Source organism: Macaca mulatta, chromosome 16 (genome assembly GCF_049350105.2).
Source record: "Macaca mulatta isolate MMU2019108-1 chromosome 16, T2T-MMU8v2.0, whole genome shotgun sequence".
Lineage (NCBI taxonomy): Eukaryota > Metazoa > Chordata > Mammalia > Primates > Cercopithecidae > Macaca > Macaca mulatta.
This window is the reverse complement of record NC_133421.1, coordinates 66330916-66352716: the sequence shown is the minus strand read 5'-3', so window position 1 is coordinate 66352716 and position 21801 is coordinate 66330916. Positions and strand designations below refer to the sequence as shown.

The window sequence follows — 21801 nt, the reverse complement described above, 5'->3', positions numbered from 1 at the left end:
TGCCCTGAGACAGTTAACCACCTGTTGAACTAAGGAACCAAGACAACTTTGAGAAGTAAAATACTAGTTGACAATCCAGGCTCCTCCCCACCCTAGTTCCCATCTCCACCCCACCCCACTCCACCCAAAAAGACTCATGAAGCAGCCTTTATATATATTTTTTATATATATATATATTTTTTTTTTTTTTGAGACAGAGTTTCACTCTTGTTGCCCAGGCTGGAGTGCAGTGGCGCAATCTCGGCTCCCTGTAGCCTCCGCCTTCAAGGTTCAAGCAATTCTCCTGAGTCAGCTTCCCGAGTAGCTGGGATTACAGGCATGCACCACCACAGCCTGCTAATTTTGTTTTTTGTTTTTTTTGTAGAGACGGGGTTTCTCCATGTTGGTCAGTCTGGTCTCCAACTCCCAACCTCAGATGATCCGCCTGCCTTGGCCTCCCAAAGTGCTGAGATTACAGGCATGAGCCACTGCAGCACCCGGCCTAGGAAGTAGCTCGCTCCTTCCTTCCTTCCTTCCTTCCTCCCTCCCTCCCTCCCTCCCTCCCTCCCTCCCTTCCTTCCTTCCTTCCTTCCTCACTCCCTCCCTTTCTTCCTTCCCTTTCTTTTTTTTTTTTTGTTTTTTTGTTTTTTTGTGATGGAGTCTCGCTCTGTTGCCAGGCTGGAGTGTGCAATGGCACGATCTCGGCTCACTGCAATCTCCGCCTCCTGGGTTCAAGTGATCCTCTTGCCTCAGCTTCCTGAGTAACTGGGACTACAGTTGCATGCCACCACGCCCAGCTAATTTTTTGTATTTTTAGTAGAGACGGGTTTCACCATGTTGGCCAGGATGATCTTGATCTCATGACCTCAGGATCTGCCTGCCTCGGCCTCCCAAATTGCTGGGATTACAGGCGTGAGCCACCGCGCCAAGCCAAAGCAGCCTTTTCCTTAATTGTAGTTCCTCAGTTTTAAATTTTTGATGGGTGCTGGTGTTCCTATAGTGGGAGATGTCACAGAATAGGGAACCAAGGGATGGAAAATGGTGGGTTTGGGGATATGTTGTGAAAGCAAGCCTCTGGCTAATGCTGAAAAGCCAGTGACTTGTATCCTCAGAATGGTTTCAGAGAAGCATGTTTCTCAGAGGTAGCTTCATTATTGGGTCTCCTCTCCCCAGGGATAAGTGAAGGTTAGGTAGATGTAATAGATGGTGACACCTCTCATTTAAGGATCTAAAATAAATTTAAAACACTGTTGAGACAAACATTTCCAAGTGAATATCTTTCTGCTTGCAGTGATGGGATTTCTGTAGGGCTTGAATTGGTTGCTTGCTTTTTCTTCCTTACTGAATACAGTGTAGCCAGCTGCACAGCCAGGCACAGCTTGCTGCCTGGTGTCTGTCCCTGCCTGAACAGTAGGGAGTGCTGCTGCTTTGTGTAGACAGTCTGCGACTCCTCTGGTGCATTTTGAATCCCCTCTGACTCTGTTAAGGCTTGAATGTCCACCCAGAGGACAATTTGAACTGGTGTGTTAAGGAATTTTATTCATCTTTTACCTTCTCTCTTTTTTAGCGGGGAGGTGTAGAGGGTTGTTCCAGTTGTGCTTTAAAGTGAAAACTATCTATTCTGTAGGAAATTGGGTAAAGAAAGCTGAGTAGCAGATAGCTTTGCTAAAAAGTAGCAGTTGGATAGTGCTCACCTTCTGTTTTTTTCTGAATGAAGCACCTAGCATAAGTACCTTGCAATATTTGTAGAATTATTCCAAGTCATGTATCTGTGGCCAGGCGCGATGGCTCACGCCTTTAATCCCAACACTTTGGAAGGCTGAGATGGGCGGATCACTTGAGGTCAGGAGTTTGAAGACCAAAGTGGCCAACATGGCAAGACCTCATCTCTACTAAAAAATACAAAAATTAGCCAGGCATGGTGGTGGGGCCCTGTAATCCCAGCTACTCAGGAGGCTGAGGCAGGAGAATCCCTTGAGCCTGGGAGGCCGAGGTTGCAGTGAACTGAGATCACACCACTGCACTTCAGCCTAGGTGACGAGAGTGAGAGTCTCTCTCAAAAAATGTATATCTATGTATATATCTATACCTGTGACTTCCGCTTATCTATGTGAAATTTATATTGACATTTCACTCCTAGAATAGTTGAATTTTTTTTTTTTTTTTTTTGAGATGGAGTCTTACTCTGTTGCCCAGGCTGGATTGCAGTGGCACAATCTAGGCTCACTGCAACCTCCGTCTCCTGGGTTAAAGTAGTAATTCTCCTGCCTCAGCCTCCCTAGTAGCTGGGATTACAGGCACCGCTATCATGCCTGGCTATTTTTATATTTTTGTGGAGGCTGGGGTTTCACCATGTTGCCCAGGCTGGTCTTGAACTCCTGACCTCAGGTGATCCACCCGCCTTGGTCTCCCAAAGTGCTGGGATTACGGACGTGAGCCACCTTGCCCAGCCTAGATTTTTTTTTTTTTTTTTTTTTTTTTTGAGAGGGAGTCTTGCTCTGTTGCCCAGGCTGGAGTGCAGTGGCGCGATCTCGGCTCACTGCAAGCTCCACCTCCCGGGTTCACGCCATTCTCCTGCCTCAGCCTCCCGAGTAGCTGGGACTGCAGGCGCCCACCACACCACCGCGCCTGGCTAATTTTTTGTATTTTTAGTAGAGACGGGGTTTCACTGTGGTCTCGATCTCCTGACCCTGTGATCAGCCCTCCTCGGCCTCCCAAAGTGCTGGGATTACAGGCGTGGGCCACCGTGCCCAGCCCTTTTTTTTTTTTTTTTTAAAGAAACTTTTTGCTGGGCGCGGTGGCTCACGCCTGTAATCCCAACATTTTGGGAGGCCGAGGTGGGTGGATCACCTGAGGTTGGTAGTTCGAGACCAGCCTGACCAACATGGAGAAACCCCATATCTACTAAAAATACAAAATTAGCCAGGTGTGGTGGCACATGCCTGTAATCCCAGCTACTCGGGAGGCTGAGGCAGGAGAATCACTTGAACCCGGGAGTCAGAGGTTGCATTGAGCCGAGATCATGCCATTGCACTCCAGCCTGGGCAACAGGAGCAAAACTCCGTCTCAAAACCAAAAAAAAAGCAGTTTTTTTCTGGCCAGGTGTGGTGGCACATGCCTGTAATCTTAGCACTTTGGGAGGCTGAGGCGGTGGATCGCCTGAGCTCAAGAATTTGAGACCAGCCTGGGCAACATAGTGAAACCCCATCTCTACTAAAATACAAAAAATTAGCCAGGCATGGTGGCGCGTGCCTGTAGTCCCAGCTGCTAAGCAGGCTAAGGCATGAGAATCGCTTGAACCTGGGAGGTGAAGGTTGCAGTGAGCCGAGATCCCACCACTGCACTCCGGGCTGGACAATAGAATGAGACTGTCTCCAAAAAAAAGAAACTAAATGACTTGCTTTTGGTAAGATAGACCAGAAGTTAGGCTCCTGGGCTCCTTTTACTTTATTCTGTCATGAAGGTCAGGGAGAGTGCAACATGAAACAGGCCCTGTGACATGCCATTAGGGACAAGAGGTCTCCGACCGTGGGAAGGAGGAAAGAATTTCTACTCTGACTGGCCAAGATCCCGTGAATTCTGAAGGGTGGAGGGCATTTCTAGATCAGCAGGCAACTAGTAAATTTGACTGAGTAAAATAAATGGGGCATCACAATCATAGACTAAGGCGACATTTGGGGAGTAGTAAATATAAGAGGAATGCATAAGGGGCATTGACTCATTCGCAGTATAAAGTATTATTATTAATAACTTAAAGGAAAAGAAAAGTATATTTTTCTTTTCTTTTTTTTTTTTTTTGAGACAGAGTCTCGCTCTGTTGCCCAGGCTGGAGTGCAGTGGCGATCTCAGTTCACTGCAAGCTCCAGCTCCTAGGTTCACGCTATTCTCCTGCCTCAGCCTCCTGAGTAGCTGGGACTGGAACTACAGGCGCCTGCCACCATGCCTGGCTAATTTTTTTTTTGTACTTTTAGTAGAGATGCGGTTTCATCGTGTTAACCAGGATGGCCGTGATCTCCTGACCTTGTGATCCACCTGCCTCAGCGTCCCAGGTAGCTGGGATTACAGGTGCGTGCCACCACGCCAGGCTAATTTTTGTATTTTTAGTAGAGATGGAGTTTCACTGTATTGGTCAGGCTGGTCTCGAACTCCTGACCTTGTGATCCGTCTGCCTCAGACTCCCAAAGTGCTGGGATTACAGGCGTGAGCCACCACATCCTGCCAAGAAAGGTATCTTTTTCTAAAAAATTTCTCAGTGCCAATAAAATACTCTCCAAAATCAAAGGCCACTAAACACTCCTCTGCTTTGCCAAAATAAATCATTTTATCTTCAGTTGTAATTTCAACAAAACTGAATTTTTTTTCTTCCACTTCAGGAATAACAGAATACATCAAGAAAATGAAAACAAAACCTTATTTAGGCTGCTGCACCTGTTTTGATTTAAGCTATTATTAATGCTTTTGGAAGAGCTTAACTTTATTAAAAATATTATTCTAGCCAAATACTTGAAATAAAAGCAGTGTGGCAGCCATGTTCAGTGGCTCGTGTCTGTAATTCCAGCACTTTGGGAGGCTGAGGCTGGAGGATTGCTTGAGCCCAGGAATTTGAGACCAGACTGGGCAATGAAGTGAAATCTCATCTTGACAAAAAAATAAAAAATTTAGCCAGGCACGGTGGTGTGTTCCTATAGTCCCAGGTACGCAGGAGGCTGAGGCAGAAGGGTTGCTTGAGCCCAGGAGGTCGAGCTGCAGCAAACCGTGTTCACCCCACTGTACTGCAGCCTGGGTGACAGAGTGAGACCCTGCCTTTAAAAAAAAAACAAAACCAGGCCGGGCACAGTGGCTCACGCCCGTAATCCCAGCACTTTGGGAGGCCGAGGCGAGTGGATCACGAGTTCAGGAGATTGAGACCATCCTGGCTAACATGATGAAACCCCATCTCTACTAAAAATACAAAAAAATCAGCCGGTCATGGTGGTGGGCACTTGTAGTCCCAGCTACTCGGGAGGCTGAGGCAGGAGAATGGCATGAACCTGGGAGGCAGAGCTCGCAGTGAGCTGAGATCGCACCACTGCACTCCAGCCTGGGTGACAGTCAGACTCTGTCTCAAAAAATAAACAAAATAAAAATAAATAAATAAATAAATAAGCTCTTTTCTCAAAAAAAAAAAAAATTGTCCGGGCGTGGTAGCATGTGCCTGTAATCCCAGCTACTTGGGAGGCTGAGGTGGGAGAATTGCTTGAACCCGGGAGGTGGAGGTTGCAGTGAGCTGAGATTGCGCCACTGCACTCCAGCCTGGGTGACAGAGCGAGACTTTGTCTCAAAAAAAAAAAAAAAAAAAGAAAAAATCAAACCACAGTGTGGTGTGCTTTTTGTCATACAAAATTGGAATCCACATTTCCTAGGTTACAAATGTTGCAGAATAATGAAACCATGCTAGTCTGTTTTTCATGCAGTGAGGTGGAATACATTTTAAAATGATGAAGAATCTCATCCCTGTTTTAATAATCTGCAAATATGTGATATGTCAAGCAATTCCAGAGAGAACCCGGCCATGTTAATGACATTTTTAAAACTACCACACAATTAATTCTGCATTAGTGGAGGCTGACTAAAGTTTCCGATTGCTTCTTTAATTGTTAAAAGTTAGACTAGTTGACCCAACACAGAGATCTTGCTTAAGTGTTCAACTTGGAAGTACTTAGAGAGAAAATGGAAATTTTTATAGGGCACCTAATTTGGGGCATGTTGCAATGTCAACTACGATGTTTTAATGTGTTTTTAATTCAATTGAGCTGTAAATGTGCAAAGTTGGCTAACAATCATAAGCCCAAGTTGTCTGATGTAATCACATGATGCTGAGCCCTGCTAAGACCTGTGTGATATCAAATGATTCCCTTGGCAGTGTTTGTTGGAGTAATTAGTGTCAGCAATGAATGAATACTGAATTCAGAGAGAGATAATGTAACTGCATGTGTAAAGGATATACAGATTTTAACCAACATTTATTGTAGAAGAGCAAGTTTTCAAAGTTGCAGTTTTCTTACTGGTGGGTGGTTTTGTTTTTTTGAGACAGAGTCTTGCCCTGTCACTCAGGCTAGAGCGCAGTGGTACAATCACAGCTCATTGCAGCCTCAACCTCCTGGGCTCAAGCAATCCTCCCATCTTAGCCTCCCAAGTAGCTGGGACTACAGACATGCACCACCATGCCCAGCTAATTTTTAAATTTTTGTAGAGACAGAGTCTCCCTGTGTTTTCCAGGCTGTTCTCAAACTCCTGCGCTCAAGCAGTCTTCCTGTCTTTGTCTCCCAAAGTGCTGGGATTACAGGCGTGAGACATTGTGCCCAGCAAGGTTATTTTTGAAAAACAAAGACATACATTTTAAAATAGCAAAGGAGACCACGAATGAGATGTCTTCTCTGAAGGCCAGGCCGTCCAGTGCTGATCCTGTTGTGGGAGATCCTCCACGCATCCAAAGAGGACAGATTTTTTTGGAAAACCTTTCAGTGGCTGTTTGCACACAACTGTATTACTGTCAATTAAAATGAAAAGACTGGGTTGGTGGAGGTGGAGTCCTTCCCAGCATCTCTTGGTGAATCAGAGCTGTGAAGCTTATTCTGCTTAGAAGTTGATGCAAGGGGCCAGGCGCGGTGGCTCACGCCTGTAATCTCAGCACTTTGGGAGGCCGAGACGGGTGGATCACGAGGTCAGGAGATCGAGACCATCCTGGCTAACACGGTGAAACCCCGTCTCTACTAAAAAATGCCAAAAAAACTAGCCGGGCGCGTTGGCGGGTGCCTGTAGTCCCAGCTACTCGGGAGGCTAAGGCAGGAGAATGGTGTAAACCCGGGAGGCGGAGCTCGCAGTGAGCTGAGATCCAGCCACTGCACTCCAGCCTGGGCGACAGAGCAAGACTCCGTCTCAAAAAAAAAAAAAAAAAAAAAAAGTTGATGCAAGGATTTGGTGGGAGAACTGGATAAATTAGTTTTAATCTAAAAGCCTTGATACTAACAGGATGTAGGGGAAAATATAAACTTCTAGGACTTAGGAGACCTGTGCAGCCATCTTGGGTGCCTCACTAGCTCTTCCTCTGTTGAAGGATAGGTGAAATTATTGCCATAACCACCTCAGAAGTCCATTTGAAAATCTTAGGCTGGGTGTAGTGGCTCACGCCTGTAATCCCAGCACTTTGGGAGGCGGAGGCGGGCGGATCACGAGGTCAGGAGATCGAGACCATCCTGGCTAACATGGTGAAACCCAGTCTCTACTAAAAATACAAAAAATTAGCCAGGCGCACTGGCAAGCACCTGTAATCCCAGCTACTCGGGAAGCTGAGGCAGGAGAATCGCTTGAACCAGGAGGCGGAGGTTGCAGTGAGCCGAGATTGCGCCACTGCACTCCAGCCTGGGCGACAGAGCGAGACTCCATCTCAAAAAAAAAAAAAGAAGAAAAGAAAATCTTGGCTAGGCGTGGTGGCTGACGCCTATAATCCTAGCACTTTGAGAGGCCTAGGCAGGCAGATAATTTGCAGTCAGGAGTTTGAGACCAGTCTGGCCAACGTGATGAAACCCATCTCTACTAAAAATATAAAAATTAGCTGGGCATGGTGGCACATGCCTGTAATCCCAGCTACTTAGGAGGCTAAGGTGAGAGAGCACTTGAACCCAGGAGGCAGAGGCTGCAGTGAGCCGAGTTCATGCTACTGCACTCCAGCCTGGGCCAAAGAGCGAGACTCCATCAAAAAAAAAAAAAAAATTCAAAATCTTCATTGGAAATGCTTTGAAAATCTGAAACAACACTACAAATATATTGTAGTTGTTAATAGTACCATCAGATCAGTTATGGCCAAATCTATATTTTGCTGTGGTATTATATTTAGGAGTTTAATCTGAATTTAATTTTATAGCCACAGAAAATAATCTGTAGTTTAGTGCATTGGGAATCCTTTTTTTTTTTTTTTTTTAAATTGGTCTAGGTGAAGCCAGTTAATCCTAATTCTTCTTTTCTCAGTACTGGTGTGTTTCAGTAGGTACATGTTATAACCTCACTTGCTTATCAGATGAATTGACCCTGGCAGTGAGTGAGTGGCAGATGCCACCACCAGACTGCCCTCAATTCCAGTGTTAACCTGCTCTTCTTTTCCAGTCCCACGCCTTTGACATCTCATCCTTCAGTCCCTTTGCTGTAAAGGCAACTTGAACAAGCTTCAGCCCTTTCTCAGACTTCCAGGGCAGGACTTGAATGGATTTTACCCTGGAATTGTTCCTGATGCAGCCTTGTTCAGTTCTTGCTGCTGCCATGCTGGATTCCAAAGATCCACTCTTTCCTCGACTGGTCTCACAGGGTCAGGCCCATTGATTAAAGCTTGTTGTGTATTTGGTCGGGAGGTTCAAAATGAAGGAGGGACTCCAGTCCACTTTGGGCATTGGACCTGGAGGCAAAAAATCAGCGTTCAGTCTAAAAGCACTAAGTGCCCATTGTTTAGGCAGCTGTTAATCAGCCACGTTTCTATGAAAATAAGTCCTTTTCATGAGGCAATTGTGTGGGAATAGCTAATTCTGGCCTGATGCTGTGCAGTGTGAGGTTAAAAACATGGCAACTTGTCACAACACAATTCTTCTTGTTCTTTTTGCTGTGGGCTGACTCTACATTACTTGCTTTGTTTGCTCTAGAATGGAATCTACTCACCATTTACTAAAATGAAATGCATTTCTTTGGGGAGGCAAAGTCCAGTTCACTAGGTCTTGCATCTTAAAGAGAAAGGAGCCCTGCTTCCTCTTTGACTAATTGTTAGGAATGTCGTTTAGCTTATTTAAATACCGATTTTGGTTCTGGGGTTAAATATTATATGCCCGGGGTCTTAGTTTAAACAAATTTATACGTATTGTCTATGTCTTACATATATTGTCCATGTCTTATTCCTCGTAGTACAGATTGATTTTCAAAATAGTTAGCAGTAAGTGGAGGCAAGCATTAGAGAGAAAGCTTGGCATAGTAGAAAGTGCACAAGCTTTGTATTCTGACAAATGTGGGTAACGTCCTGACCTGACCTCAGGCAAGTTATTTAACCCCCAGGCCTTATTTCCTCCTTTGAAAAATGGGAATAATGATGTTCACCAGACTCCGTTTTATAGAGGATGATGTATGGAAAGTACCTGGCCTCAGTAATTATTAGTAACCATCCACCAAAATAATCCTTTGCATTTTTTCTAGAAGCCAGTCCTGAACTCCCCGACCTCCATAGGGGTAGTGTTTTAGGAAAGAGGAGGCTAGGGGCACCTTTCAGCAGCCCTGTACATTATTTCACTTTTGATTAACAGGCTTTATACTGCTGACAGTGTCTCCCCAGGTACCTAGATGTCTTGGTTTTCCTTAGAGATTTGCATATTCTTAGCCACTAGCCAACTGAAGAAGAGGCTAGATCTCTGATAGAGTTTGGGCCTAATGTCTTATTTTGGAATTTGCTACTCCATTTCTTCACAGCAGTTTGACTAATCGAAATCCAGTTTAAGCAAGTCCTTTGTTTGAATCCCTTAGCATGTCTGCTGTTAAAGGATAGGCTCCTCAGAGTTTTTATAAGCACTTTGCTTAATTTAGAGTTACAGGGTGGTGTATACTGTGTAGTAGGATTTCAGTTGGTCCTTTAAATCTTGGAATTGGGGGATCTTTCTTGAAGATTTTTAATAGCAGATGGCCTCTTTTCAGCATCGTGATAGTTGGTATAAACAGTTACTCAAGCAGATTTATATCCATCACATTTCAAATCTGTCAGCATTTATAGGTCATTCCCATTTTCCTTCTCCTTTCTTCTAGCAGCCTTTTCATATTAGTAGGGCTTGCCAGGACAGTGATGGAGAAGAATGGAGAGGGAGGATCACCTCAATAAAAGGAGGGCAGCTTTGCTAGTTTGTAGTTTAAAATACGTAAGTAAATCACAAATCTCCCTAATGCAGATAACCATGGACTCAAGCTGTAAATTGCTATACCATCGCCAGGGTTTAAGAACTAGGACTTTTGCCCCCACGTCAGGCAACTCTGAACTAGGTTCTTTTTTACACGTGAAAAACAGGAAAAGAAAGATGCTTTCTTTCCCGTTGAAACAGGATCATAACAAAAATGATCAGGTACTTAGTTAATGTTGCAGTAATCATTTCAGTAAAGAATTATCTTTATCACTTGAGAGTGGAGTGATTTTGAGTATCTTGATAGAGGTTAAAACATTGTTGGTCATGTCTGATTTGATTCTAGGTACTTGCTCAGGAATCTAATTCCCCAATTATATAACATTGTTCCTTTAAGAAAGTGTACTTTGTCTAATGGCATAGTTTCAAAAAATAGATCTTAGAGGTAGGGAAAAAATTCTGCTATAACCCAGTTGTTGAATATATAAGGTACTGGAGGGAGTGCAAAGGGGGCAGCAAGTACCTACATAGATGTGATGGGAGGAGGGAACACCAGTAGATGGGTGTTCCTTATAGTATGGCACTGGCAGCCTATACCTCATATATCCCTGTCATCGATGTTCTTAGTCTCTGCTGTCACTCAACTCTGTTCCTGTCTTAAACACCAACATGCTATGCTTTTAACTCTTTTGCCACCTGCCTTTGCTCTGCTTGTTCTTTCAGTGACAAATGCATGAGCCACTTTTCAGGAGATGAAATTATTAAAACTCTTGAGGATATGACCTATTTCACATTGAGAAATAAGTTGCCCCTGAATGGAGTAGCCTTTTTCCTGTAAGTTTGCAAAAGAGGCAGCAGTTGTGACACTGTGGAAGGAGAAAGAAAAATTCCTTGCCCTGAGGGAATGTCTACATTTGTCTGTCCTGCGGGAGGATGGCTATAGGCAGAAGTAGTGAGGTGAGGCAAGAGCGCAAGAGGGGTTTTCTTGATTTACTTTGAATGTATCTAACTGACGAAAAGGAGCATCTGAAGAACTTGGATTCTTTCATTGGCACCTCCTTTTGGTCCATTGGCCTATTGAACAAATCTATAAATTCCTTCAAGTATCACACTAACTTTCAGCTCAATGTGCTGCGGGCTCTAGACCAAAGATTGCTCCTAGAAGATTACAGAGGTTATTCCCTTTGTACAGTAACATAATTCTTTTTCTCTTTCATTTTCAGGGAAGCAGAGACTTTCAAGGAACAAGGAAATGCATACTATGCCAAGAAAGATTACAATGAAGCTTATAATTATTATACAAAAGCCATAGGTGAGAAAGACTTGATACTTATGCTAGAAAACATTTACTTGCCAAATATTATTAAAAGTAGCTGCCAGTCGTGGTGGCTCACGCCTGTAATCCCAGCACTTTGGGAGGCCGAAGCAGTCAGATCACTTTAGATCAGGAGTTTGAGACCAGTCTGACCAACATGATGAAACCCTGTCTCTACTAAAAATACAAAAATTAACTGGGCCTGGTGGCGGGCACCTGTAATCCCAGCTACTTGGGAGGCTGAGGCAGGAGAATTGCCCAAACTTGGGAGGTGGAGGTTGCAGTGAGCCAAGACTGTGCCACTGTACTCCAGCCTGGGCAACAAAGCAAGACTTCATCTCAAAAAGATAAAAAAAATAGGCCAGACACAGTGGCTCACGCCTATAATCCCAGCACTTTGGGAGGCCAAGGTGGGGCGAATCACCAAAAGTCAGGAGTTCGAGACCAGCCTGGTTAACATGGTGAAATCCCATCTCTACAAAATACAAAAATTAGCTGGGCGTGGTGGCGCGTGCCTGTAATCCCAGCTATTAGGGAGGCTGAGGCAGGAGAATTGCTTGAACCCGGGAAGGTGGAGGTTGCAGTGAGCCAAGATTGCGCCATTGCACTCCAGCCTGGGGGACGACCAAAGAACTCCATCTCAAAAATTAAAAAATAAAAAAAGTAGCTTCTCTCTGAGAAGTAGCCTTTTGCCTAATGGGTTGATAACTATTACTGTATGAACTCCTTCAGGCTTGATTTCATGAATGGGCCGGACGTGGTGACTCACGCCTATAATCCCAGCATTTTGGGAGGCCGAGGCTGTCGGATCACCTGAGATCAGTTCTTCTCCCCTAATTTGCTTACCCCAACTCAACATGCGCATTTCTTTTCAGCCTGGTGAACATGGTGAAACCCCATCTCTACTAAAAATACAAAAATTAGCTAGGTGTGGCGGGCGCTTGTAATCCCAGCTACTAGGGAGGCTGGGGCAGGAGAATTGCTTGAACCTTGGAGGCAGAAGCTGTAGTGAGCTGAGATCATGCCACTGCACTCCAGCGTGGGCAACGAGAGCGAATCTCCATCTCAAAAAAAAAAAAATCTCATGAATGATAACTTTTTTTCTTTTTCTTTTTAACTCTTTAAATTTTTAAAATAGAGACAGGGTCTTACCGTGTTGCCCCGGGTGGTCTCAAACTCCTGGACTCAAGCGATCCTCCTGCCTTGGCCTCCCAAAGTGCTGGAATTACAGGCATGAGCCACCACACCCAGATGTGATAACTTCTAACTGGGGTGGGTAGTTTTTCTTTTGACAAATTAAAGGCAATTCCAGAAACAATGTTATGGCAAAACAGTACCCACCTAAATGCATTTCAGCCATTGCCAATTCATTTACTACCTCAGAAAATGGCCTTTGTACAAAAAAGAAGTCTTAGTTATCTCCATGTTTAATTTGCCAGCATATTTTAATCCCATGTCAGCATACTTCTCACCTAATTTGCTTACCCAAACTCAACACGCACATTTCATTTTAATGTCTCATTATACAAAACACAGTTCATTAAGATTAATAAGCTGCCTCTCCCCTCAAAAGATAATCACTGCGCTTTAAAGCTGTACCTTGTTTTGTTTTAAAACTGATTTTATCATTGCTGCTGTCCATTTGCACAAGCAGTCAGAAATTTGGATGTAGACTTTTATTTATTTTGGGGACAGTGTCATTGTCACCCAGGCTGGAGTGTAGTGGCACAATCTCGGCTCACTGCCAGCTTCATCTCCTAGTTTCAAGTGATTTTCATGCCTTAGCCACCTGAGTGGCTGGAATTATAGGTGTGTGCCACTATGCTCGGCTAATTTTTTTGTATTTTAGCAGAGATAGCGTTTTGCCATGTTGGCCAGGCTGATCTCAAACTCCTGACCCCAAGTGATCTGCCCACCTCGGCCTCCCAAAGTGCTGAGATTATAGGTGTGAGCCACCGTGCTGGCTGTGGCGTTCTGAAGAGTGTGTCAGGGCTGGGTGCAGTGGCTCACTCCTGTAATCCCAGCCCTTTGGGAGACTGAGGCAGGTGGATCACTTGAGGCCAGGAGTTCAAGACCAGCCTGGCCAACATGACAAAACCCCATCTCAACAAAAAATACAAAAAAAGCTGGATGTGATGGCGTGTGTCTGTGGTCCCAGCTACTCAGGAGGCTGAGGTAGGAAGATGTCTTGAGCCTAGGAGGCGGAGGATGCAGTGAGCAGAGATCATGCCACTGTACTCCAGCATGGTCAACAGAGCCAGACTGTGCCTCAAATAATAAATAAAAATACAAAAATTAGCCAGGTGTGGTGGCGCATTCCTGTAATCCCAGCTGCTTGGCTACTTGGCACGCTAAGGCACGAGAATCACTTGAACCCAGGAGGCAGAGGTTACGGTAAGCCGAGATAGCACCACAGCACTCTAGTCTGTGCAACCGAGTGAGACCCTATCTCCACGAAGAAAATAGAGTTTATCAGCATTACAGATAGATTCCCTTAACATTGGTTGGAGGGAGATGGCCTCTAAGTTTTTTGTTTTTTTGTTTGTTTGAGACAGGGTCTTCCTCTGTTGCCCAGGCTGGAGTGCAGTGGTGTGCTCTTGGATCACTGCAACCTCCACCTCCCAGATGCAAGCAGTTCTCATGCTTCAGCCTCCTGAGTAGCTGAAATTACAGGTGCCCGCCACCTCGCCCAGCTATTTTTTTTTTTTTTTGTATTTTAGTACAGATGGGGTTGTGCCATGTTGACTAGGCTGGTCTCGAACTCCTGACCTCAAGTGGTCTGCCCTTCTTGGCCTCCCAAAGTGTTGGGATTATGGGCATGAGCCACTGCGCCCAGCCCCCTCTAAGTTTTCAAAGCAGGAACCTGTTCTAAACTTTGTTTTACCATTCTTCTGCCTTTCCTGTAGATATGTGTCCTAAAAATGCTAGCTATTATGGTAATCGAGCAGCCACCTTGATGATGCTTGGAAGGTTCCGGGAAGCTCTCGGAGATGCACAACAGTCAGTGAGGTTGGATGACAGTTTTGTCCGGGTATGTATGTAATGGGGCTGTTTGGGGAAGGCTGGGTTGCTACAGCTGAGTTTCTCTAGCCCAGTGCTTCTCAACCCTGACACTACTGACATTTGGGACCAGATTATTCTTTGTTGTGGGGGACTAGACTGTGCACTGTGGGTTGTTTAGCGTCATCTCTGACTTTTAATCACTGGGTATGAGTAGCATCCCCTCTGCGCAATTGTAACAACCAAAAATGTCTCCTAACATTGCCAAATGTCCCCTGGAGGTCAAATTGCCCAGGTTGGGAACTGCTGTAGTCATTTTCATTCTGTATTAGTTTTGTTTGTTTGTTTTTGTTTTTGAGATGGAGTCTCGCTCTGTCGCCCAGGCTGGAGTGCAATGGCGTGATCTCAGCTCACTGCTACTTCAGTCTGCCAGGTTCAAGCAATTCTCCTGCCTCAGCCTCCAGAGTAGCTGGGACCACAGGCATATGCCACCACACCTGGCTAATTTTTGTATTTTTAGTAGAGATGGAGTTTCACCATGTTGGCCAGGCTGGTCTCGAACTCCTGACCTCGAGTGATCCACATGCCTCAGCCTCCCAAAGTGCTGGGATTACAGGTGTGAGCCACTGTGCCCAGCCTCTGTGTTTTTTTCGTGTGGGTGTTTGTTGCTGCTGTTGATTTCTTTCCACTTGGCCAGTCATCCTGCTTTTCTTCCCTCTTGGTATTCTTCTAGGGACATCTACGAGAGGGCAAGTGCCATCTCTCTCTAGGAAATGCCATGGCAGCATGTCGCAGCTTCCAGAGAGCCCTAGAACTGGATCATAAAAATGCTCAGGCACAACAAGAGGTACGGGTCTGATGCTGTTTCTATCAAAAGAAGCAGTATGGTATATTTGGGAGGAGTGGCTACTTGAAAGTCAGAACTGAGGTCTGGTCTCACTTCTGCCATCAGCACACCTGGGTGACTTTAGGCGAGCTTCATAGTGTCTCTAAGTCTCAGCTTCCTAATCTGTAAAATGAGTTTTGAATATGATTGACAGCTTTTAAAAATCTGTGAAAATTGAAGCGTTTCTGAGATGGCTGGGGAATAGGCAAATACTTTCAGGGACTGATTTGAGTGAGGTTAAAGAATTTAAGAGTTTGGGACTTCAAGAGTTTGGAACTTAGTGAGACCCTGTCTCCACAAAAAAAATTTTTTAATTAGCCAGTCCTGGTGCCATGCACCTGTGATCCCAGCCACTCAGGAGGCTCAAGTGGGAGGATTGCTTGTGCTCAGAAGGTTGAAGCTGAGCCATGATCGCACCACTGCACTGTAGCCTAGGCAACAGAGCAAGAACCTGTCTCAAAAAAAATAAAAATAAAAAAGAATTTGAGTAAATTCAAGCCCTGATGAAATTGGTAGCAGCTAAAACATGTTTTAATTACATCTCCATATACAGTATGTGTCGCTTAATGACAGGCATACATTTCGTTAGGTGATTTTGTCACTGTGTAGACACCATAAAGTATACTTACACAAACCTGGGTGGCGTAGCCTGCCACACACCTAGGCTATATGGCAGTAGCTTCTGGACTACAAACCTTTATAGCGTGAATATTATAGGCAGCTATAACACAGTGGTATTTGTGTAAACAGAAAAGGTACAGTAAAAATACGGTATTATAATCTTACAGGAGCACTGCCATGTATATAGTTCATTGTTGACCAGAGCATATGACTGTATATACAGTTTACCCTAGATGCATTTCAGTGAGAATCTCAAAACGTATACTCAATACCTGGCAATGCATTGCCTTTATTTTAGGTATATCAAGCATGATACTTGTGTTCCTGACTTGAAGTTCAAACTGAGGGTGAAGTTTGGGTCTAGCCCTTCTGTTAAGGAGTCTTGACTGTATCTTCATCAGTTTGGTTTGTGAAATGTCTGTGGTTCTGATTTTCTTGAAAGAAAATCTTCTAGAGACATCTATGAGAGGGCAAGTGCCACCTCTCTCTAGGGAATGCCATGGCAGCCTGTCACAGTTGCCAGAGAGCCCTAGAACTGGATCATATAAGTGGCCACTCAAAACAGGAGGTATGAGTCTGACCCTGCAGTGTGGTATATTTACTCAATTCAAATTCATCAACGCCTTGTTAATTTTTTTGTGGTGGTTTAATCTACAGCTTCATTAAAACTTTCCTATGTCTGATTTTCTGGTGTAGTTCAAGAATGCTAATGCAGTCATGGAATATGAGAAAATAGCAGAAACAGATTTTGAGAAGCGAGATTTTCGGAAGGTACAGTACAACCATGAGATAATCTCGTCTGCCCTTTGTCACAAAATTCCCATTCGTGTGTGTGTATGATAATTAAGAGGAGTAGTATGGCACAAAAGATCTAGAATAGTAAATTATCACTTAAATTAGGCTTCTTAGTTTTCCTCTTAAAAATGTTTTGTGCTAAGGTACTTATTAATTATATTTGGCCCTATAATAAAAGGTAAAATAAGTGTGCCACTTGAGTTTGTTTCTATTGTTGATGTAAAGCACTGGCCAATGGTGTACTACTTAATAAAGGGAAAGCCAGCTGGAATTAAATATTAGGTTGGATAATCTTTTTTTTGTTTTGAGACCTAGTCTCACTCTGTCGCCCAGGCTGGAGCACAGTGGCCAACTGCAAATCTCCACCTCCCGGGTTCAAGCGATTCAAGTGATTCTCCTGTCTCAGCCACCTTGGGATTACAGGTGCATGCAACCACACCCGGCTAATTTTTGTAGTTTGTTTTTGTTTGTTTTTTTTTTTTTTTTGAGATGGAGTTTCGCTCTGTCTCCCAGGCTGGAGTGCAGTGGTGTAATCTTGGCTCACTGCAACCTCTGCATCCCAAGTTCAAGCAATTCTCCTGCCTCGACCTCCTGAGTAGCTGGGATTATAGGCACGCGCCACCATGCCCAGCTAATTTTTGTATTTTTAGTAGAGACAGGGTTTCACCATGTTGGTCAGACTGGTCTCAAACTCCTGACCTCCTGATCTGCCCGCCTCAGCTCCCAGAGTGCTGGGATTACAGGCGTGAGCCACCACGCCTGGCCTTTTTTTTTTTTTTTTTTGTAAGTGGAGACAGAGTTTTACCATGTTGGCCAGGCTGGTCTCAAACTCCTGAGCTCAACTGATCCTCTGGCCTCAGCCTCCCACAGTGCTGGATTACAGGTGTGAGCTACCACACCTGGCCCTGGATAATCCATTTTTATTTGAATAATAAGAGCTGGCTTTAACTTCTGCTTTTAAATCAGAAATAAGGAGCTGGGCAATGCCATGCCTATAGCCCAGCTACTTGGGAGGCTGAGGCAGTAGGATTGCTTGAGGCCAGGAGTTCTGGGCTATAGTGCACGATGCTGATTGGGTGTCTACACTAAGTTTGGCATAAATATGGTGACCTCCTGGGACCAGGGAACCACCAGGTTGCTTACAGAGGGGTGAGCTGCCCCAGGTTGGAAACAAAGCAAATTAGAACTCCCATACTGATCAGTAGTGGGATTGAGCCTGTGGAAAAACCCCTGCACTCCTGCCTGGGCAACATAATGAAGCCTTGTCTCTTAAAAAAAAAAAAAGAACAAAAATGGGAGAGGCCCCTTTTACATTTTTGAATAGTGTGCTTAACCTGTTGTCCCCTCCTTTTTGGCATTAGACTGTCTTTAGATGTTAGACTGTGCAGTAGTTCTTGAAAATTTACATGTCAAAGGGGTAGACATCTGAAATGTGAGAAAGGTATAAAAGTTCTAGATACCTTTCTTTCTCTCTTTTTTAGATGGAGTTTCGCTCTTGTTGCCCAGGCTGGAGTGCAGTGGCGCGATCTTGGCTCACTGCAACCTCTGCGTCCCAGGTTCAAGCGATTCTCCTGCCTCAGTCTCCCGAGTAGCTGGGATTACAGGCGTGCACCACCATGCCCGGCTAATTTTGTATTTTTTTAGTAGAGATGGGGTTTCTCCATGTTGGTCAGGCTGGTCTCGTACTCCCAACCTCAGGTGATCCACCCGCCTTGGCCTCCCAAAGTGCTGGGATTACAGGCGTGAGCCACTGCGCCTGGCCAAAAGTTCTAGGTATCTTTCTAGACCTCGCAGTTATTATACTTTACCTGTATAACTCCTTTCTTCTTTAGATGGTGCTTGGATACAGTTTTCACTTGAGTTTCTAAAAGGGAGGTAGATAACCCCCAAAAGGTTAATAACCACTGATCAGGAGAGATTTTCTGCATCACTTAAGTTTGTGACTACTGTCCAAAGAATAAAGTTGTCACTTCATATGTGGGAATTTGCTCAGTGCTTTTTGGAGCATGTGCTCAGTAAATGTTTGATAAGCGGGTACATTAAGAATCATTCACATTCACTGATGGTCTTTTATTTGGTAATGTATATATCTGATTAGCTTCTGCACAGTCCCAGCAGTAACTTATTAGCATCCCTCTTCTGTCCATTGGTTTTAATAACCACAGTTGTCTTTGTAGTGTAATTCGTAAGTTTGTTTTGTTTGGCGTGTGTGTGTTTGGAAAGCAGTTCTGCCTACTGTCACGTTTTCTGAGGTTTACATAGGCAAAAGCTTTGTCTTGAGAGGCAGTCTTTTGGGTTTCTTTTCTCTCTTGCCTACTCTGGAGCCAGAATCCTGAGTTTGTGACAGAATCCTCTGTTTGTGACATCCCAGCCCCCCCTACTGTAGCTCATGGTGATGTCACAAATGAAGAATTATGATCCTGGCAGGGGAAACAGATGAACTTGGAAGAAACAAAAGATCTTCTTTGCCTGCAGCTGTCCCTAGTCATGGGGAGGTGGGGGTGGGAAGTGAGGCGCTGATGAGCCCCATGATGAGCAGGACCAGCTCTGCACAAAACGGGGTCCTTGTGAAGGCAGCGGGGTGTGGCTGCTGACATTTTGACTGACTTCTTTCTGCCCCCTCATTCCTTTTCCATCTGAGGGGGGCAGGACAGTTAGCCCAACTCTACCTGTGTAATGCTTAAGTTTTCATATTGTCCTTAGAACTTTCAGGACATGTCGAGCGTGGTGGCTCATGTCTGTAATCCCAGCACTTTGGGAGGCCAAGGCAGGCGGATCACCTGAGGTCGGGAGTACGAGACCAGCCTGACCAACATGGAGAAATCCTATCTTTACTAAAAATATAAAAAATTAGCCAGGCATGGTGGTGCATGTCTATAATCCCAGCTACTCCGGGGGCGAAGGCAGGGAAATTGCTTGAATCCGGGAGGCAGAGGTTGCAGTGAGCCGAGATCATGCCATTGCACTGCAGCCTGGGCAACAAGAATGAAACTCCGTCTCAAAAAAAAAAAAAAAAACTTTCAGGACAGTAACCTGTGCCACTGAAGGAGAGGCATTCCTGTCACTGCTCTGTGACACTGCAGAAAGTCTTCTCAGTGAACAGCTGGTAAGCTGGTAGTGTTTACTGACTTGCTCATATTTTAAATTTCAGTTTTAGAATCGGTGCTATTCATGGTTCAAAAACTAGGAAGTATTGCCAGGTGCAGTGGCTCATACCTGTAATCCCAGCACTTTGTGAGGCCAAGACAGGAGGATCACTTGAGGCCAGGAGTTTGAGACCAGCCTGGGCAACATATTGAGACCCTGTCTCTACAGATAGTTTTAAAAATTAGCTGAGTGTGGTGACGTGTGCCTGCAGTCCAAACTACTCGTGAGGCTGAGGCAGGAGAATCACTGGAGCCTGGAAGGTCTAGGCTGCAGTGAGCCATGATTGTGCCACTAATACTCCAGCCTGAACAGCAGAGCAAGACCCCATCTCAAAAACAAAAACAAACAAAAGTTAGAAAGTATGAAAAATATTCAGTGATTAGTGTCCCCTCAAACTTGTCCTCTCTTTGCCCAGTTCTCACTCCCCTAAGCTAACCACTGTTCTTATGTCTTCTATTTTCTTCTGTAGTTTTGTTGTACATATATAAAATAAAGATCCTGGATTTTCTACCTTTACCTTGCATGAAAGATGTATGCTTTTTGGCAGTTCTGCACCTTTAAAAAAAAATTACTGAATAGGTCTTGGAACTCTTTCCATATTAGTACATGAAGAGCTTCTTTATTTTATTTTAGAACTACATAGTATTCCATTATATGAATGTCCACATTATCTAACTAGTCTCCTGTTGATGGAATTTGAATTTTTCTGCTTGTAAGTTTTCAGAGTTTATCTCTTCTTGATCCCCATGGCCAGATTCTTAGAGGGAATAGGTGTCCTTTAACTCCACATTTCTCCTTTGGTTCATTTATTCTTGGAGTGAATGTGATTCAGCAAGGCTCTCCCAGGAATAAATAGCAGCTAAACCAAAACTGAAAGCTCAGAGGACAAACTAGTAAAAAGATGCTTTATGAGGCTGAAAGAGTAAATTAATCCCCACCTTTTTGTGTGTGTGAGAGCTACTTGGCTTGTGGTTTGTATAGTGGCATGCTGGGAATAGTAATCTGATATAGCCTGTTTAGAGCCATTTAAAATAACTATTTTAAGGCTGGGTGTGATGGCTCATGCCTGTAATCCCAGCACTTTGGGAGGCCGTGGAGGGCAGATCACAAGGTCAGGAGATCAAGACCATCCTGGTTAACATGGTGAAACCCTGTCTTTACTAAAAATACAAAAAAAAAATCAGCTCGGCACGGTGGCGGGCGCCTGTAGTCCCAGCTGCTCGGGAGGCTGAGGCAGGAGAATGGTGTGAACCCGGGAAGCGGAGATTGCAGTGAACCGAGATCGTGCCACTGCACTCCAGCCTGGGCAACAGAGCGAGACTGTGTCTCAAAAAAAAAAGTTATAATATTGCCTATTTCACAAATTGTTGTTGTGAGGATTAAATGGGTTCATATACAAAGGCACCCAATAAATGTTCACCATCATTATCCTCTGGAATCTTTGCTCTCCTCATTTCAGTGCGTTTATTTAGTGAATTAGGTATGTTTTTAAACTTTGATATTACTTAACAGTGGACCCAAAGACTTCTTTGAGCTTTGAGTCTGTTTCCTGTGACTAAACTGAAGATGTTTCTGGAGTCCCTGATGAAGAGCCTTATTTGTTTTCTTCTTCCCCACAGGTTGTTTTCTGCATGGACCGTGCCCTAGAATTTGCCCCTGCCTGCCATCGCTTCAAAATCCTCAAGGCAGAATGTTTAGCAATGCTGGGTCGTTATCCAGAAGCACAGTCTGTGGCTAGGTATGCAGTCAGGCCAGTTGGGCATTAAAATGCCAGATACCATTGGTCTGATGGTGTCCGGCAGCTTCACCACAGGATATGGTCCCCAGAGCAGGCCAGCTAGGGCTGATGAGACCCTCTTAAGACTTAAAGTCAAAGATTAGACCAGCTTTGAAAACCCATAGGGTATACAGGAGTATAGTAGTATAGCAGGTACTATATACGAAAGAACAGATTGTGTTACATGAGTTTTTTGTAGTTTTTGTTTGTTTAAGGTAGTCTTTTCCTTCTACTCCACCGGTTGGCAAACTTTCTGCAAAGGGCCAGATTTTAGCCTTTGCAGGCCACAGTGTCTCTGTTGCAACTAACTCAACTCTGCCATTGCAGTGCAAAGGCTGCCCTAGATAATAGATGAACCAATAGATGTGGCTGTTTCAATAGA

At 44.5% G+C, this 21801-nt stretch overlaps 1 protein-coding gene and 1 long non-coding RNA gene across 15 annotated transcripts in view; one reads left to right on the top strand and one right to left on the bottom strand.

The window, feature by feature from the left end:
- DNAJC7 (DnaJ heat shock protein family (Hsp40) member C7) overlaps positions 1 to 21801 on the top strand; it is a 41363-nt gene that overhangs the window by 6815 nt on the left and 12747 nt on the right. For 4 of the 14 annotated variants that reach the window (XM_077968877.1, XM_028835556.2, NM_001261251.1 and 1 more), the window contains 5 exon segments: positions 11102 to 11190; positions 14100 to 14224; positions 14927 to 15040; positions 16397 to 16471; positions 21262 to 21380. In XM_077968877.1, the coding sequence (XP_077825003.1) occupies positions 14102 to 14224; positions 14927 to 15040; positions 16397 to 16471; positions 21262 to 21380 (431 nt within the window). In that variant the 5' untranslated portion in view covers positions 11102 to 11190; positions 14100 to 14101. 14 annotated transcript variants of the gene reach the window in all.
- Positions 952 to 21716, bottom strand: LOC144335732 (uncharacterized). The gene is made up of 2 exons (XR_013406855.1): positions 19462 to 21716; positions 952 to 2205 (listed from the first exon to the last, which is right to left on the bottom strand). It is a non-coding gene; the product is annotated as an uncharacterized LOC144335732 (long non-coding RNA).